The following is a 20,611-nucleotide window of genomic DNA, read 5'->3' as shown; positions in this document are numbered from 1 at the left end:
TTTTTGCACAGACTGCCGTCTGCTCTGCCTTGTCCTTTACCTACCTGAGACAACTAAAGAACACAAGACCATTTCTATTATCTCAATTTCTTTCTTTTTAAAATCTTTTTTAAAACTTGACTGCCAAGCTCAAAATATATACTTTGAATAAAAATTAAGTCAGTCAATCAGTTACTTTTACATGTCATATTATCTTAAAGCACAATCCTAACCATGTTTAATCAGAAGTAAGCCATACTGAATTCAATGGGGCTTGCTCCCAGGTAAGTGGAATTAGGGTTGTAGCTTTGGAGCATTTTTAATGGAGAAGTGGTTAATAAATTACATGAACAGCTAAAAGTCATCCTATCCCATTCACATGTGTGGGTTATGTATGCTTACTGGTAATGTCCACTGCAGCTTAATTTCCCTAAAAAAAAAGAAATTCTACAATCTTTATTTATTTAAATTTATGTCTCACAAGGGATTCATTTCATTCCAATTTATTGTACAATTATAGATTTCTGGGGGTTGAAAACAGAGAAAATAAAATTTGATGAAAATAAAATTTGATGTGGTCATTACAATAGCAATAATGTGTTAACTACTTGGGATGAACATGACAGATGCAAATGCTAGCATAAAAGTATAGAATGAATCTCTTCACTCAGCTGAAAAATACACATTATAAATGTATTCAGGTATTAATATAGGCTTCATAGCGTTTATATCTTAGTGTTTGAAAATAAACTCATGCATGTTAAGGAGACAGAGGCTGACAGTATTGAACGCTGCATTGTTCTTGATTTGTCTGGGAGTAAACATAGGCTGCTCAAGGTCAGTGCTGGGAATTGGTAGCAAAATGGTACACAGGCTCTCCTCTTCTTTGGTAGCACATAAAGAGGGAGAATGCACAGGGGAAGACTAGCTTGGCTCAGAGGCGGCACAGCTACTAACATATCTGTACAGGAAAAGGAAACTTCAAAGAGAAAGCAGAACTCAAGGGTGGCTGATACAATAACAAAAAGGGGGCCTGAAACCCAGAACTTACTTTATTTGATCACTGGGAGTGGAGCTAACTCCCTGGATTGTAGAATGGGGTTTATAGGATTACCACAATAGATATTTAGATGTGTTGTATAAGCATGCAAACAAAGCCTGTTCTGAACTTCCTACTTCTGGAACAAGAGACTAATCAGGACACCCTCATTAAAATGCCAGAGGTTTTGGGGGCTGTGAGGGTCCTCTGAGCTAGGAGGAGGTGTGAGGAAACTTTATAGTGTAAATGTTTTCTTTCTTTAATTCTCTCTTCACTGTGAAATGTTTCTATGGAAGGCTGAATGTTGGAACAAAAACTGGGCTGGCGGTAGGAAGGTATAGAAGTCATCAGCAAAGAGCAAATGGCAGGAAAAAGTGCTAAAACAAGCTATGACCAGAACTACATGAAATGAAATGAAAAGCTGTTACAGGTGTTCAAATCATTTAATCATCAAACTGCAGAGTTGGAAAGGACCATGGGGGTGATCGAGTCCAACTTTGGAAAGGACCATGGGAGTGATCTTTTTGCCCAACCATGATAGCAGAGCTTGTGGCTGATTAATTGATGCTGTAGCTTTACATTTCACTGCACTGTGAACTTTCATTTTCACTTTCTCCAGGTCTTCCCCATTTGGCCTGTCAGGCTACTTCCGTCAAGCCATGCCTAGCTGCCCTACACCTGCACTGCAAGGGGTTGGGACTAGATGACTCCTGGGATCCCTTCCGACTCTACAGTTCCATGATTCTATGATGTCAGCTGATTGTCCGGGCTTGCAGAGCGCTGTACTTTTGCCCAGATGGTTTGCTTTCAAACTGCATGGGCAAAACCAGGTCACCTGACAAGAGGGCAAGATAGGGGAGATAAGCACCCAGCTTGCTGGTCAGATCCTGCTGCCTGTCCTTGCTCTACAGTGAAATCACATGCTGGCTTGTTGAGAAAGGTAAGATGGGAAGTCACAAAGCAAGACTGTGGCAAGAACACATGCATGGGCAGGAGCCACAAGCCTGGCAGTCTACCAAGGACAAACAAAGGTTTGCGCTTGTCACTGATCCTGAACATCCTCCAAGTTGAGCAGAAGTGAGACAGCACCTCAGACATCATGCTGAACTTTGGAGGTAGGGAAAGTGCCAGTATCACTACTAGGATGAGCCTCGCACGTACTCAGTTTATTCATTTTTGTAAACAGGGAAGGATGCTTGCAATGGAATTGGTAGAAAGTAAATTTTGATGAGCCCTGTATATGGAGTAGAATTAAATTCAAAATAAGCAATGGGATTTAAGCATCCACTGGCTTATGCTTTCAACAAAAGAACCAAGTCAAACAAAGCATTACAGTAAGTGCACAACAGGCAACTTTATCTTTGTTTTTTTTTTCTTGACTTAATTACAGGTGTGGACTGGCGATGTTCCTGGGGACAACAGTGTATGGGGAAGAGGATTTAACTCTTTTCTCCCCAGCTGTGATTCCAATACACACACACACACACACACACACACACACACGCACACACAGCAGTTATAAGGCTTAGAAACAAATTTTCAGTGATGACAATGGAAGTGTTTTGTCTCTAAGTCTCCTACCTGCACAGGGGTACTTTTCATTTGGAACACAGCTAGAAAGGAAGAGTTAAACAACTCCTCTCTGCGCTTTGTGGTCCCAATGGAAAAATTGTCCCTATGACTGTAATTAAATAAAGAAAAAAAAACACGGACAGCTAAGCAATTAAGCTAACTTCTGGTTTTGCCCTCAGCCAACAACAAATCAGAGCAGCAGACATGAGAATCTGAAAAGAGAGAAGAGAAATTCTGATTGCAAAAACATAGTTTGAGAGGGTCAATAACAGGGGGAAGTAAAATTTTGTGGCCCTCTCCCCCTTGTGTGATTTCACATAATGCATGCCATAAGAACAGGTAAGGTTTTATTGGCCAAAGCATCAGTTTGAAAATAATGCCTTCAGATCCAAAGGCTCTTCCTCACCTCGTGGCTGTCTTTTAACAAAGCATTGGGAAACAAATCTCAAAAGGGGCAAAGCTTTCCAAATGCAAAGCCAGCAGAAAAGTGGAACAAAGCCAGCAAGAAACAGCAGAGAACCTGGCAGCTATATACTGAAGCTTCAAACATACCCTGTGGGTGGCCATGGGTGTTGGCTGTAAAGCTACAAGCAGACTCTGTTTAGTCCTGCAATTATACACAAGAAGTATATTAAACTGCTTTGAAACCATATAGCAATTTAGGAAAGACTAGCATAGCAGAAGCTGGGGCGCTAACTTCATGAATTCTCAGAAAAGTAAGTTATATGAATTGTTACGTTTCTTCATGCTTGGACACAGAGCTTTTCTTAAATTCTGGTCATGTATTTGTAAGGTGGTAGTGCTGCTGCTGGGCCCACCACAGATTACTGGGTCCCAACCCACCAGCTGAAGACCAGACTATTACTGCTCTGTTTATTACTGTTCTGGAGTTCTGGGTTTTTTTAAATTGCTTGTGAACAACTTATTATATTTTTGTTCCTCATTTACCATCACACTCTTCCTACAAATTCAATAATTTAGTACTCTAAACTAAAACTGGTAAAAATAAATAAATACTGGCATGTTGCAACCCCTCATATTCTAGAAAGATCCCAATCTCTCCTGAAATCACAAATACTACAGGTCTGGCTTCCATAGATTTTTTTCTTAATTTATACAAAAAAGAAAGCTGACACAAGGGAACACAATGTTGCAGTTAGTTAGTTTACAATTAGTTATTCTGTACCAATAATGGATCAAGACACTATAGCATCACCTGTGAAGTGAAAAACACTTGTGGGGGGTGGAATTCATTCCTTAGTGAGAGCCGCTCATTTGACTATGCAAATTTTAATGACTTTGTGAGCAGGCACAGTAGGTTTTTGTTGTGGTTCAAACAGAAGTGACACCACCACTACCACCAAGATCTAATATATTAAATCTAGCAGGTAGTGTTGCATCAATCTCTCTAGATGCCTGCTCAATATAAGTAATGACATAATAACTATTTCCCTGTTATAACTAAATGCAATTTCTCCTTACCCAGGAAACAGATTTATTTATTTAAGACATGTACAGTCTTACCTTGGAATTCAAATAGCTTAGTTGCCAAATGTTTTGGCTTCAGAACTATCAAAAACTGGAAGTGATTGTTCCAGTTTTCGAATGTTCTTTTGGAAGCTGAAGGTCTGGTGAGGCCTCCACACAGCTTCTGATTGGCTGCAGAAGCTTCCTGCAGCCAATTGGAAGCCGTGCCTTGGAAGTCGAACGTTTTGGAAGTCGAACGGACTTCCGTAACAAATTCTGTTCGACTTCCAACGTACGTCTGTATATACCATTTAATCACCAGCATATCTTAGTGTAAAAATAACGCACACAGAGAATAATACATGTAAAAATAACGCACACAGAGAATAATACCTTTAGAAATAATTATGAAATCTAACTTAAACTCAAATGCTGCCTTAAAATGCCTGCTAAAACAAGAAAGTATTTATCATGCACCTGAATTTTGCAAGGTGGGTGCCTATTTAATCTCAGGTGGGCCTACTACACTGAATGCATGGCATCTAACAAACAGTTGGACCTGATTAAGCAAGGAGGACCCAAAAGTAAAATGTGACTTCCACATGCAGATTCCCAGCTGAATCAGAAATTGAAATGCCAATTGATACTGCACACATAATTCTAGTCACCAATCACTACTTGCAGGAAGCATGTGGGAGGTCTGAAACTAGGCTTCACTCCCACAGACTAAATTACTAGTGCTGTCAAAGATGACAGTGATGATCATCTGATTGGCATACTCAAATCGCTGTTTGCGATTTCAGTCATTGAGTCTATATAAAAATTATTTGAAGGTTTTAAAAACCTATTACTCAAGCCCAACTCTAGACCAACAGTACTTACTAGACCAGTGTTTCCCAACCTTGGGCCTCCAGCTGTTTTTGGACTACAACTCCCATCATCCCTAGCTAGCAAGACCAGTGGTCAGGGATGATGGGAATTGTAGTTCAAAAACAGCTGGAGGCCCAAGGTTGGGAAACACTGTACTAGAGTACTGTAAGTACATAAAATTCGCAGTTACCCAGGTAACTTGTTTCCTTTAAAAAAAAAGAAAATTACATTAAAGTTAGCAAAGATGCATCATTTGTTCAGGTGCTTGTCAGTAAATGCGTTGTCCAGGACTATGTACATGTTTATTACGTAGCAAATATTTGTCTAAAAATGTAATTATTTTATGTTTTAATTGTTCAGATACACCCTCTATCCGAGATTCTGATGGCAAAAAATTCCTCCCTCTTCCAGGTCCAAAAGAAAGCCAATCCTCTTCTTCTAAAGCAGATGATTTAAATGCTAAGTTGGAACCCATTATTCTGAGGTGATATTGTGCGGAAGGACTGACAAAATTTCAACAGAAAGTGTCAAAGAAAAACAGCAAAAGAATCTGGTTTATGAGTGATGTGGGTCAGTTACTCGTGGGTTCTGGGTAGAGAACCAAAATCCACTGGTGTGTTTCATTTAGCAAAATCCTTTCCAACTACGACTTTACGTGTATGGATTCACCTTCAAGTTAAGTGGTTTTGCACCAAGTAAGAAGGTTACAGAGGTCAGAAGATAGAAGTGAGTAAATTCACAAGGCTGCCAGAGACATGCAACATAGTCCTTAGAATTACCTTGAATCAGGATATTTAGTAAGTGTGGCCAAGCTGCTGGTATACATGTGCCCACCCACATCAATATGTACCGGTGCATTGGATTTTGTGAGCTGGGCCGGCGTGGGGATGCCTTGATTGTTCAAAGGAGATGCAGGGGACCTAGTGATCAGAGGTCTTGACATATTGGGCCGACTGTCCTGTGAAAAGACACAAACACCATTAGGAATTTGAGTTTCTATTTTAGAAAAGCCAACAACACAGCTAAGTTCACATTTAAGACTGAATAAAACATCACCAGCACCAAACCTCAGTCTCCATCTTTAAATATAGCTCAGGAAGTCAGTTAAACTTGAAATCTAGTTACATTGCAAGATTGGGGGGGGGGGGAATAAAGACAGTGTTCTTTGAACACACACTATGGAAAAGCAGTATTTTCAAACTTCTGTTTAAAAATGAAAACCAGCTCAGTGCTCATATTTCAGAGCTAGATTAAGTCACTAATAATGACAAAGATCAAAAAAATACAAAGGGAGAGGGAAAAAAGCAGGATTTTGCTATGTCCCAAACCCACCTATGCGCTATGCAGTTAAAATAGGTAAATACAAACCCTCAGCTCTTCCATTCTGCCAACTCTTCTCTTGAATTTCCAATTCACATATCACGCAAACAGAAGAGGAAACACCTGGACTAGCCAACTGTTCATGTACTGTAAAACACGGGGCACCGAGAGCCTTTGAGCAAGACATTTTCCATGTAAATATTATGCAAGTTGTGACAGATGCCCCTCTGCACCCAAAGAGGCTGCTATCCCCAGAGCAGCTTCCTGAAGAAATCTCCAAAAGGGAGCACCACAAGCAGATGCAGATGAAACAAACGCCTCAGTCAAACTGGAAATGCAATGTCAGTAAACTGCAAGCACTAGCCCTGTGCAAAGAGTCAGGGTGGGGCAGAGCGAAGCAAAGCATTTTGCTGAAGCCAGCAAAGCAGACCAGTTTCAAAATTCTGGAATGTAAACAAAACAAAACCTGGGCACATTTCTAAGGCAACGGCACTTCCTCTTACCATATTCACTCAAGGATGTAGCTGGGATATTCCAATTGAGGATACAGAATACTCCCCAGATTTTTTATTTAGGGTTGTACGCATATTATCAGCAATAACCTGTGAGGACTCAACTAATCAGACAGGCATAGGGTTGCACTGTTAATCCCAATTACCCATCATAAAATGAGAACAACCCCACAGAGTTATTAGGATTATTGGGCCATTGGGATAAGCACTGTAAATCATTTTGCATATAAAGGGGCTAAGAGGCTGATAAAATTATAATGAGCTTCTCCAGAGTATTTATAGTTCTGCACAGCGGAGAACAAATATAATATTAACACATTTCCATTTGTAGGAGGCCCAAACATTGCATTACCACATCATTTTAAAAGATGAATCTGTACCTGACCATTTAAAATATTTTTTCACTAAAACGGTTGGACATTATTCAATATTTGTTTTGTCTGCCTAAGTCTGCCTGAGCCATTTGGATCATTCACAGCAAAAAGAGGCAACTGCATATACTGTACTGGACAATGTAACTGAGCATACTAACGTATGCCTGACATAAGATAACACATACCGTATTTTTCGCTCTATAACACGCACCTGACCATAACACGCACATCGTTTTTAGAGGAGGAAAACAAGGGAAAAAACATTCTGAATGAAACAGTGGATGTATCATTTTTGTGCTTCATGCTGTGGCCACAGACATGTGATCTGATGGTGAATTTGGGCTGACCCAATGCAAAAATCCTGAGAATCCCTGTGCATCCATGGTTTGTAACCACGTTTTTGCACCATTGCAGCCCCAGGCAACAGTGGGTGCGTGATTTTTGGGGGGCAGGCTGTAGCCATGGACATGCTATGTGCTCTGATGGTGAATTTGGGCTGACCCAATGCAAAGATCCTGAGGATCCATGTGGATCCATGGTTTGTAACCACGTTTTTGCACCATTGCAGCCCCAGGCAACAGTGGGTATGTGATTTGGGGGGGGGGCAGGCTGTAGCCATGGACATGCTATGTGATCTGATGGTGAATTTGGGGTGACCCAATGCCAAAATCCTGAGAATTCCTGTGGATCCATGCTTTTTAACCACATTTTTGCACCATTGCAGCCCCAGGCAACAGTGGGTGCGTGATTTTGGGGGGGCAGGCTGTAGCCATGGACATGCTATGTGATCTGATGGTGAATTTGGGGTGACCCAATGCAAGGATCCTGAGAATCCCTGGGGATCCATGCTTTTTAACCACATTTTTGCACCATTGCAGCCCCAGGCAACAGTGGGTGCGTGATTTTGGGGGGGCAGGCTGTAGCCATGGACATGCTATGTGATCTGATGGTGAATTTGGGGTGACCCAATGCAAAGATCCTGAGAATCCCTGTGGATCCATGCTTTGTAACCACATTTTTGCACCATTGCAGCCCCAGGCAACAGTGGGTGCGTGATTTTTTTGGTGCAGGCTGTAGCCATGGACATGCTATGTGATCTGATGGTGAATTTGGGGTGACCCAATGCAAGGATCCTGAGAATCCCTGTGGATCCATGCTTTTAAACCACATTTTTGCACCACTGCAGCCCCAAGCAACAGTGGGTGCCTGATTTTTTTGGTGCAGGCTGTAGCCATGGACATGCTATGTGATCTGATGGTGAATTTGGGGTGACCCAATGCAAAGATCCTGAGGATCCCTGTGGATCCATGCTTTGTAACCACATTTTAAGTGGGGAGCGAAGGAAAAACAAAGAAGGGACATTAGAGGGGTGTGCAGAGAAGCAGCTGGCTAAGAATGCAGGAGAGGGATTTAACGGGAGGGAGGAAAGAAAGGCAAAAGTTTCCCCCCACCCAAGCCAGCCATCTCTCTCTCTCTCTCTCTCTCTCTCTCTCTCTCTCTCTCCCCTCCCTCCCTCCCCCTCTCTCGCCCTCCCCCCCTCTCTCCCTCCCCCTCCCCCCTCTCTCTCCCTTCCCCCCTCTCTCTCCCTCTCCCCCAGCAGCACCGGAGCTTGCCTGGAGGGGAGGGGCTTTCCCTGCTCTTTGTTCCGTTTCAGCAAACACAGCAACGAAACAGAGGAGGGTGGGCAGTAAGACCCTGAGGCAGAATGCAGGAAAGCAGCCGCTTCCTCTTTTCAGGTTTCGCTTCTCCGTGCAGCGTGCAGCGCCGCGATTTGATTTTTGCATGATTTTTCGGCTCCAGGGACCACACATTCGCTCTATAACACGCACAGACATTTCCCCTTCCTTTTTAGAAGAAAAAATCTGCGTGTTATAGAAGGAAAAATACGGTAAGTAAAAAAAAATACTTAAATCTACTACATTCCTTCAAAACAGTAGCTCAAACTTAAAAAGAACAGCATGAGAGATTTTATAATTGAAACTAGGTTTAAGGGTCAGAGTTGCAGAATGCATTCAAGCTTCTTGGATATTGGGCCCAGACAATTAGGTCCAAAGGACAGCAAACAAAGCAATAATGTAAGCAAAGAGAGTTAAGATGTGACTTCTATCATTGTTTGAAGAATGCTATGTTCTTAGGATTTGGAAAGACTGGAAGCCCTACTTGGAGAACAACAAAAACTGGTCTACACATCCCACAACCACCTTGAGTGGGAAGACCGTACATTCTTTTAACATAATGCTAGGAAAGAGAGAAAAAAATTTAAAATGTTTAGGAGATGGCTATAGATAAAATGAAGAGTTTGGGAATATAACAAACAATAGCTTTGTGGCCTATATGAAACATACTGTGGGTTGTATCCAATGCTAGTCCTACTCAGAGTAGACCAACTGAAACTAATAGGCACAACTAATCAGTTCCATAAATTTTAATGGGTTTACTCCGAGTTGGATACACCTCTGTATGATTTTCTTTATGATTTCCCCCCATATCTATTATAATTTAGAATACAATAGTGTCAAAAAGACTTTGAAGAAAATATTTTCATAAAGGAAATCTGGCATGTTCTAATGTATCATCTTCCTCAGGTTCCTTGAGCAGCAGGTGTTAGTTCTGAAAAATGACTCTCTTTAAGACACAAGTGGAAAACTACAGTATATCCTATATAATAAAATCTAACCCAAGATTGCTCACTATAGGACATGAAACTGGACTCTCTACCTTTAATACACAACACAACTTTAAAACATAGCTCACAACATTCAAGTTGACTATAAATCCTTACTAGAAAGAACTCCTTTCCCTGACAAATATGTCTGGCTTATATTTGTTGGGCTTATTTTCACAGCAGGGGTGGGGAACCTGTGGCTCTTTAGATGCTGTTGAACTAAAACTCCCTGTCTATGGCTTATAGCAAAGGAACAGGTGAGAGATCCCAGTAATGCACCTGACATTTTATACATGGTGTCAGTTAATAGGAAAATGCATACTTTAGAAATGGCACTACTATAGAAATTCACAAACAGCACCTCACCTTGATTATCATTCCCAAAATTCTGAACGCTTTAAAATTATGCAATGCTTTCATTGCAGCCCACTGTGCACATGCATCCTGGGAGTTCTGGTTTGTGTGTGTGTTTAATGTTTTAATGTTCTGCACTTTTGTGACACTTTAAAATACTGTCCTAGCTGAACTTATTTGTCTTTCTTGCAATGATTCTAAAGTACGTGTGCACATAAGTAGGTACTACAGTTATTTGTCCAGCTTAAGAACACTACAAGTGATGCAATCTTGATCAAATAGACACACACACCTTGATCAATCTTGATCAAATAGACACACACACACATAGCTTGTTTAGAGATCAGGAGATTGTCAAGAAGGCCCAAAAAACTCTAAAGGATTATTTTGAAATAAATATGAACACTACGGTGGAAAAAAGAACTATCTGGGACGCAAGCAAAGCTGTCATGAGGGGGTTCTTGATACAACAGAACACTGTAAAGAAAAGAACACAAAATGAAAGGAAGGATAAGATTTTGCAGAAAATCAAAGAATTGGAGAAGAAATTAAGATCAAATCCGAAGTCACAGCCGATTCTGAGAGAAATTAAACTGTATCAAGCTCAATATTCCAAATTGATAAACCAAGAAATAGAATGGAAGATTAAATTAATGAAACAAAAAACTTTTGAATCGGCAAACAAATGTGGGAAACTGCTAGCCTGGCAGTTGAAGAAGAGACAGAAACTAAATACAGTTACAAACCTAGAAATTGAAGGAAGAAATATCCAGAACCCCATGGAAATTAGAAAGTGCTTCCAGAGATACTTTAAAAAATTATACACTCAAGGGCCGCAAGATGAGGTTGAGATTAAACAATTTTTGGAAAGAAATGGTCTAACAAAGTTGTCACAAAAAAACAGATTAATCCTGAACAACAAAATAACACAGCAAGAGATTGAACAAGCTATCCAGAACATGCAATTGGGCAAATCTCCAGGGCCAGACGGTCTGACCTCCAAGTATTATAAGACACTAAAAGACTATCTGATCCTACCATTGATGGAGGTCTGTAATGAAATTATGGAGGGGAAGAAGGCGCCGGAATCGTGGAAGGAAGCTTTTATCACATTGATACCAAAATCTGAAGCTGAAAAGACACAACTTAAAAACTACCGTCCCATCTCCCTTCTGAATGTGGATTACAAAATATTTGCAGATATTTTGGCAAGTAGATTTAAAAGAGTTCTTAATGAAGTAATTCATAAAGACCAGGCAGACTTTCTCCCAGGCAGACATATGTTTGCAAATACTAGGAACATTATTGACGTTTTGGAACTTTTGCAAACAGATATAAATACAAAAGCAGTGTTAATTTTCATAGACGCGGAGAAGGCCTTTGACAATATTTCTTGGAAATTTATGAAGGGAAATTTGAATGAAATGGGAGTGGGACGGGGGTTTGAGAATGGGATTGACGCAATATATTCAGAACAAAAGGCTAAACTAATAGTTAACAATGTGGTCACAGAAGAGTTCAAAATTGAAAAAGGAACACGACAAGGCTGCCCGATTTCCCCTTTGTTATTTATTTCGGTTCTGGAGGTGCTCTTGAACTTGATCAGAGGGGACCGGTTGGTGGAAGGGATTCAGGTCGGAGCGAAACAATACAAATTGAAAGCTTTTGCAGATGACCTAGTTTTGACTCTGCAGGAGCCAGAATCTAGTACGAAAAGAGTATTACAACTGATACAGGATTTTGGTCGGGTGGCAGGATTTAAATTAAATAAACAGAAAACTAAAGTGTTGGGAAAAAATTTGACAGATACAGAGTCGGAAAGGTTTCAGAGAGAAACAGAACTAACTATGGTTAAAAAAGTAAAATACCTAGGGGTAAACATAACAGCAAAAAACCTGAGTCTATTTAAGGATAATTATGAAAAATGTTGGTCTGAAATTAAGAGAGACTTGGACAGTTGGACAAAATTGAAGCTTTCTTTGTTAGGCCGAATTGCTGCTATCAAGATGAATGTATTGCCAAAAATGTTGTTTTTGTTTCAAACATTACAGATCGTGGACAAAACGGAGTGCTTCCGGAAGTGGCAGAAAGATATATCCAGATTTGTCTGGCAGGGCAAAAAGCCCAGAATTAAGTTTAAGATATTAACAGATGCGAAAGAAAGAGGGGGCTTTGCCCTGCCAGACTTAAAGTTGTATTATGAAGCCGCAGCTTTTTGCTGGCTAAAAGACTGGCTACTTCTCGAAGACACTGACGTGTTGGACTTGGAAGGTTTTAACAATGCTTTTGGTTGGCATGCATACCTATGGTATGACAAAGTTAAGATCAATAAGGCCTTTAAGAACCATATTGTCAGGAAAGCAGTGTTTAATGTCTGGACAAAATACAAAGACTTACTGGAAAATAAAACTCCAAGGTGGCTCTCACCTCTGGAGGCTAAGGCCCTAAAAAGACCCAATATGGAGGCTAAATGGCCAAAATATTGGGAAATATTAGAAAAAGATGGAGACAATTGGAAATTGCAGAGTTTAGAGAAAATGAAGGATAAGGTGCGAGACTGGTTACATTATGCTCAGATTAAAGAAGTTTTTAAAAATGATAAAAAGTTAGGGTTCCAGGTGGAGAAATCGAAGTTAGAAACTGAATTGTTAGAACCAAAGACTAAGGTATTATCTAGAATGTATAACTTGCTGTTAAAATGGAATACACAAGACGAAATGGTCAAATCGGTTATGATAAAATGGGCACAGGACATTGGGCATAACATTATGTTTGAGGACTGGGAAAGGTTGTGGACCACTGGGCTGAACTTCACCGCATGTAATGCTCTGAAGGAAAATGTAATGAAAATGATATATAGATGGTACATGACCCCAGTTAAACTTGCCAAAATATACCATTCGTCTGATAATAAATGTTGGAAATGTAAAGAAAACGAAGGAACATTCTTTCACCTCTGGTGGACATGCCCTAAGGTGAAGGTCTTCTGGGAAATGATATATAATGAGCTGAAAAAGGTATTTAAGTATACCTTCACTAAGAAACCAGAGGCCTTCCTTCTGGGTATTGTCGGCCAGAAGGTGTTAAAGAAGGACCGAACATTCTTTATGTATGCAACAACGGCAGCAAGGATACTCATCGCAAAAAACTGGAAAACTCAAGATCTACCCACACTGGAAGAGTGGCAGATGCAACTGATGGACTATATGCAACTGGCCGAGATGACAGGCAGAATCCGTAACCTGGGAGAAGAGAAGATGGAGGAAGACTGGGAGAAATTCAAGAAGTATCTACAAAAACATTGTAATTTGGTTGAATGCTAAGAAGGATGCTAGATTATAAAAAACTGGCCACCACTAAATTAGATTTGAAATTTGATGATAAGTGAGACTAAAGAAAATATAAAATTTTTTGGAAGAAGTGCTAGATTATATTTGAATGAGTGGACATGAGATTGTAAACAAGTTGATAATTTGTTTGGAAAAAACTTTTAACGATGTAAATGGGAGCGGGAGACGTGAGGAAGTCCAAAGAAGTGATGAAATTATGTCTGTGATAGAAGTAAGACTGTTTATTATTTGTGCATTTATATTTAAAAACTTTAATAAATATTTATAAAAAAAAAAAAAAACAAATAGACACACACACCAATATGTATAAATTTGTTTTCACAACTTAAAATACCTCAAATCCCATGCTGCACTGACCCTCAGGTAAATATGCAAATATACCTGACCAGATCCAGTGCTCTCATGCAGGTATTATGTAATGGATGCAGTTTCTGATGAATTTCATCATTTCCCTGAATATTCTAAGAGAAATCAATTCAATACTCAGTAATTTTAGCAGAAAGGTTTTGAGCTACTATTTTTCAGTTTATTTCAGTGCCAACAGAGCCAAATATCTACCAACCAAAAAGTCTTTTCTCATACAAATGTGTGTTTGTGACCTCAAAATTTCCTTTTCTACTGATGCTATTTTCTTAAAATCCTTAATGTTCAAATGTTACCAACACTCATATACGGTACTACTATTTTGTAGTGTGGTGTTTTGCTTTCCTTTTAAGTTTCAAATTAATTCTTGTAACATTCCTGTGATACATCAATATTATTATCCCCATATTACAGGTGTGTGTGAGAGAGAGACAGAGAAAGATAACACGGGAGGAGGAGCCTGATAGTCAAGGACCATCATCTTTTATATTTTGGAAGCTAGAAACAGGAGGATTCTTATGAATGCTACAGAATAAAAATGAATTAAAACTTAATGGAAAGTAACTCCTTCACTTTCTGTAGGTTCGCATGATGCTAGAATCTGAGTCAATTGCTGTAACCATTTCTTCAATTGTTTCCTGTGTACCATGTATGAAATAGTTCTCTCCACTGCTACTACAAACTTATGAAATAACTCATTTTCAGGAATGAAGAACTCTGAATCACTGCAAATATGATGTCAAAATATGAACTGAATACATCTGTAGGAATGCAGAAAAACATTGCAGTGGTCCTAGACAAATTCTCTCCCTATCCCTGCGTGTGATAAACTATTTTTTAAAAAACACAACAGAAGCAATCAGAAGCAATACCAAAACCATGTGATCGGCTTGAAATCAACTTGGCTTCTACATTAACACTTATTTATACAAATTAACATCATGACTGTTCCTAACCAAACTGTACCACAGCTGTTCCTACTAGAACAAAATGCACGTGAAAAAGCTCTTCTTAAGAATCACTATATGTACAATACTTTCAATTATGTATGCAGATTGAAACCTAAATATCCTGCAACAGGATATTGTATGCCATCCCCATAACTTAGAAAAAAATATCTATTCATATAATTAAATAAATATATCTTCAACATGCTCCCTGAGATGTCAACAAAATATTTAAGAACTGGCTATATATGATATTTCTCCCAGTCCTGCCCATAATCATTATGGAGTCCCTGGCACGATACTGCTGCAACCTGCTACATCTACAGTATTTTTACATTCATATCCTGCTTGCAGACTTCCATAGGCATCTGGCTAACTCCTGTGAGAACAGGATGCTGTGCTACATGGGTCTTGGGTCTGATTCAGCAGGGCTCTTATAATGTTTTTGTACTTTTACTTACACTTTTTAAAGGGATAATATACAAAGTAGCACACCTCTGCACACAAACTCATGCAATATTAGGATAACAAACATAACTTACTGCATGTAGCATGACAACACAGCTGGCACTATTAACTGCTGTGTTCCTTAATGTGGACATATATATATATGACTAGCAGCATATGTATTTTAAGATGACCATCCACTGATGTTTTCTGTTTTGTTAATTTGTAATAAAATAACATCTATCAATGCCAACATCCTTTGAAAAGCTGCTTTGGGAAATAATAGAACTGTGCCAAATTTTCAACCTCATACATTTGGAAATGCCACATATGGGAAAATGCCGGGCGCACCCAGCAACCCCAGCCAGAACAGCCAATGATCAGAGACGATGGCAAACATAGCGCAACAACCTCTCAAGGGCCACAAGTTACCCATCCCTGTGCTATATAGGAATTGTCAGGGGGTGCAAAGTCATACCGTCCTCATTCTGAATCCCAGGCCCACTCTAGCCATGCCAGATTTCAGAGACATGGAATCAAACATCTTAAGCATGCATTCCATCAACAACAGTGAAATGTACGCTCCTATATGCATTCAAATGCTCATTCAAATGTGATTTCCAATATTCAACAAGCCTGACTGACGCTTCTCATTTTCATGCACTGAGTGCAGCAAAAGAGGAACTTTCAGCCTTGTTGCAACAGGGTCAAACGTCCTTCTCCCACAAACACTTTCACGTCCTTTCAAACACCCCCCCAATTCCCCAATGAAAGGGTAGTTTTGTAGGACATGAAATTATTCAGGATATTTGAACCCCAAGTTTTGACACAGCTCCAGGAAACAATATGTCTTCCTTTGCGGGGGTGGGGTCAGGGAGCGAATACCTGATTGTTCTTGACTTGTGCCAAGGTAGTTCACTATTCCAGGTTTTGACAAAAGTGATTGCTTTCTTTTGTCTGCACTTACGAAGAACAGAAGTACTGAATTATTTCTTTTGGAACTTCAGCGGCACATTCCCTTGGGATTGTTCCAGATCATCTACCTAACAGCAAGGAGAAGCTAACACCCATCGTAAAACTTTCGGAAGGCGCATTAGATGTTTATTCTCCCCTTGGCAATTTCACCCTCAGAAGTGAAAAAACAAAACAAAACACTGCCAATTGCCATCTTTGCTGAGAGAGCACAGATATAATTTCACCCTGGGAAAGTTGCAGGTTTGGACACTCTGGGGTGACAAGACACCTCACATTTACAATCCAGTGGCTCTTTTGAATCAGAGTTTGCCAGTGATATAAAAGCAACCCCTCCCCTTGAAACTGCCAGCCTCTTCTTTTATCAGCTTTAAAAAATATATGTATTCAAACATCTAAAATACTTAGAAATTCAGCACTATCATCTTGACATAATGCACATATACTTCAAAGACATACATGTATGCTACAGAGACATAGTGTATTAACTAGTGAATTAACTTGTGTTCTACAAGAATAGGTATCCTCCTGACAAACATTGCAAATGCTTCTGAGTTACACAAGCCCATACATATGGTAGTGCAGGATCACGTGCATCACACATTTAATAAAAGTATTTTTAACCTGCTCTTCAGCTCAAAAAGTACAGGCAACCCCCGTTTTGCATGCATTCAAAGAACATGCAACCTTGCATGTGTGGGTCATTTTTGGAAGTGGAAGAGGGCACAATGGAGGCTGGATGTAACAGGCAGGCATATGCATGCTCTGCAGGAGCGAAAAGTGACTTGGAACGCAACCCCCTCGCAAATCAGGTGTTGCCTGTACCTCAGACCAGCTCATAATGATCAGTAATAAGACCATCCCTGCCCTCAGGCTCATAATCTTAAAAAAAGGAAACAAAAAACCACAACACAAAAGGTTAAGGGATTGGGAGCAAGTCTGGAAAAGGTAAACAGACTAAGCACAGATGCATTTCTCTCCATTATGGAAAGAAACACCAGGGATCCCAAATGGATTTTGTGGGCTGGTGAACTGTAGGTGAATTGTGGCCTCATCTCCACCCCCACTCCACAATCTATTAGCAAGAACTGCTGCTTATGCACATGTATTAACTTAGCCTAGCTGCTATTCCTAATATTTGATTTCTTAGCTGCCCATCACTGTATGGTTTAAAAATAAATTACAGTTGTAGGAAGAGGGTGGCTCCTACTGCTAAGATAAAAGGGCGGTAGGTAATGTACACAACTGAGAGTTCCTGAATGCAAAAGCAAGTTACAAATATGTCATTCACAATATCCCCCTTGCTTTAATTGCAACATTTCATAGTTCTCCTATTCACAGCAAAATACCAAAACAAACAGTTTGCCAACCCTGATAAATAAAAACAAGCTTAAAAGTACTCCCAAGTACGTATGTGCAGTTTCACAAATTTAGCGTTTGAACTACCAACTCTCAGCCTAGCCTACCTCCCAGGGCTGTGGTTAAGATAAAAAAAGGGGGCAGGGAGAAGGGAAAGAAAAGGTACACAGCCTGGATCTCCCAGGAGAAAAATCAAGATACAAAATATACAACAAGTGGCAACAAATATGTGCAGTTTCACAGCTCTCAGCAAAACTCAGGCACAAAACATATTGCCAACTCTGATAAACAAACAGAACTACTGTGTTACAGTACAGTCCCTAGATGAACAGTAACCTTGCTGCAGCTGCAAAGTGTTTGCAGATTCATTTCACATTTTTGTTTATGGTGATTGTATATTAATAAATAACAGCCCAGTGATGACAAGCAGAACAGTAGTGATTGGGTGGAAAACAAAAAAAGCAGGGTGGGAAGCTTACAACAGCACCCTTTTTTTCTAGTAGGAAGGAAGCCTCATTTATTTCAAGGAAATTGCTTTTGAGTAGAACATACCTAAATAAGCAAATTAGGTTTTACTCTGTAAAGGCAGCCCATTTTGGGGTGAAGAAAATATTGGGGACATGTATTAAACATACATACCTCAGTATCTTCGTCCATCCTGCATACAGCAGGAACTACTAGTCTCTCCTACTCTTTTGTTCTGCTCTGGGAGAACCAAGGACCAGGTGAAGGTAGACCACATACCTTTCTTTAATTGCTCAGCAATGGTGATTCAGCATCCTTAGCAATGGTGCTTACTGCTAATTGCTGCACCCTTAAAGCTGCCTCTGCTTTCTAACTTTCTTCAGAAGTATTTGATTGACATTTTTTTGTAAAAGAAAACCGAGAGGCAGGAGCCCCTGCTGGCTCATAGTCTGGTACATGTGTACCCCCTGTAACCCCCCCTCCCCCTGTCAGCAGCCCTGGAGGTAAATAGCAGCTATGATGAGTTAAACTTCCATAAGGAAATGCAAACTTGCATAAAGAAAAAAGCAGCCTACTAGGATTAGAATTTTGTGCACATAATGTGAAGAGAAATCATGTCCTTTTGATGTTCATAAATGCCATTTAAAATAAAGGTTAGTTTCAATATAATGAAATCACGACACTTCACACGCAGACACGGAGGTATGTCGAGTTGTTTCCATATGGATTCAGGAAAGCAGACTTAGGAGGTTGTAAAAGACCTGTCTTCACCCTTTGTAGAGGAACTGCTCCTCAAATCCTAAAAGCCACAGAAGCATGGAAATGGTGCGTGAGGAAGATGGCATGCAGGCAGTAGGTGTAAAGCTGAGAGGAGAGCAAGCACAAAGCCATGCAGGTCACGCTGCGTTTCGTGGGATAGGAAGGCATGCAGTTGTGTTTCACTCAATGTACAGTGCTGCAAAGCTCAGAGAGAGCTGGCTTCTGGGTGAACTGTCAACCAAGCTTCAGGTCTGATCCAAGCAACAGAAAGCTTGAATGGTGGAGTGGGTGGGTGTGTTCTGTCATGCTCCTTTTCTCCTCTGAAGCCAGCACACTACATGGACTGAGGAAAAGGCAAAGAGCTGAATTCTCTCCTGCAGTTCCAATAATACTTTTTCCTACTGTATGCTTTGGAGGGTGTCCCAGAGAAGCAGTGGGAGGGCGCTTTAAACCAACAGGAGGCAACACAGCAGGCCTCCCACCAATCCTATCACTCTAGCCCATCATTCCCTGGTAAGGGAGCTGCAAAGGTGGAGGGGATTGCCCCAAGTAGGTATGTGTGCTATTTATTCCTGCAAAAGCATTCTGGAAGTTCTCCTGCACAAGCCTCAATGAGATCAGCACAAGAAAACCTCTAGGTAGACTGTGCCTCACACATGCATTATCTATTTGTTTAAGCTACCATTTAACATGATCCATACTGTGTGCATAGACTAATCAATCATGTATTATAGTCACTTGAATCTATTTATCTGAAACTGGGGGTTGCCTTAATAAGGTTTTGGTTTAAAAAAAACCAACTCCACCCCTCCTCCAAATGATACTGTTTTGTTTGGAAGACTTTGTTAATTAGCTTCTTTTTATTCTTATTATTTCTACATTAAATAGGAGCCAAGTCATGTTGGAGTAGTAATAAGGAATGGGGTTAGCTTGCCAGTGATTTGTGTGAAGGGGCCACAGCTGGGACGGCCAGGAGCAAAATATGGTCACTGAACTCTGCAGTACCAAACGGTGACCTGCAGCTGAATTCTTTACAACAGGAGTATATTTGCTACTGCAAACAAAAGAACATTTCAGAAGCACATTAGTCTGAGAAAGTGGTTTTTGAGAAGATGAAAGAAAAAAAAAGAAAACCTTGCCACTTGAAAACTGCATCACATTGCATACCACGGCACAGTTATGGTGGCAACCCCAGAACATTTCTTTCCACTGTAATTACTAAACAAGAGGAATGCTACTTTATCTTCAGGGCCTAATTAGATATTACACAAGACACAGAGCTGCCACTGCCCTGCATTGTGTTCCCTGGTAAAATCCTTTATGAATATTTGTTCTGTAAGTTGTCCAAGTATATACTAAGGCTATTAACTGTATTTTTCTTTTTGTGTATTCTGTTATATAACATTTCAAGAAAGAAACAAAGATTATGATACCCAGTATTTCCCCTGCCCCTCACTTTCCTACCTGCCAATATTCCAAAGCTCAGAAACAGAGCAATATGGTGCCTCTGCTCATTTTTGTCAGTTACCTTCACCCAGCCCCAGCCCCATACATACACACCTCAACACATTTATTTATAAAGGGCATAAAAAGTAAGCAATAGATCATTTGAAGACAACGGAATCCTAAGAAGTATTATGACTGTATGACCAAAGGGAAAATGAGCATCCCCTCCAGTAAAAGCAAATTGTTTGTCAAAATAGAACTTCCATGTGCAGCAATTGTCTATCTGAGGTCAGGTTTTGAATTCTATTTATTTGGTCACAAGACCCTCTGGTTTCCTTTTAAAATGTCCTC

At 40.1% G+C, this 20,611-nt stretch overlaps 1 protein-coding gene across 2 annotated transcripts in view; it reads right to left on the bottom strand.

Annotated features, from left to right (window-relative positions):
* KCTD1 (potassium channel tetramerization domain containing 1) overlaps positions 1-20,611 on the bottom strand; it is a 47,727-nt gene that overhangs the window by 14,294 nt on the left and 12,822 nt on the right. The window contains exons 1-2 of one of the 2 annotated variants that reach the window (XM_081873686.1): positions 6,296-6,438; positions 5,707-5,885 (exon numbers count right to left, since the gene is read on the bottom strand). In XM_081873686.1, coding sequence (XP_081729812.1) covers positions 5,707-5,885; positions 6,296-6,310 — 194 coding nt within the window. In that variant the 5' untranslated portion in view covers positions 6,311-6,438. Of the gene's footprint in view, positions 1-5,706; positions 5,886-6,295; positions 6,439-20,611 lie in introns of those variants that run through there. The other variant, XM_081873685.1, reaches the window with a different exon arrangement.

The sequence above is a fragment of the Podarcis erhardii genome (genome assembly GCF_964252035.2).
Source record: "Podarcis erhardii genome assembly, chromosome: 8".
NCBI lineage: Eukaryota > Metazoa > Chordata > Lepidosauria > Squamata > Lacertidae > Podarcis > Podarcis erhardii.
This window is presented reverse-complemented; position numbering and strand designations above follow the sequence as displayed.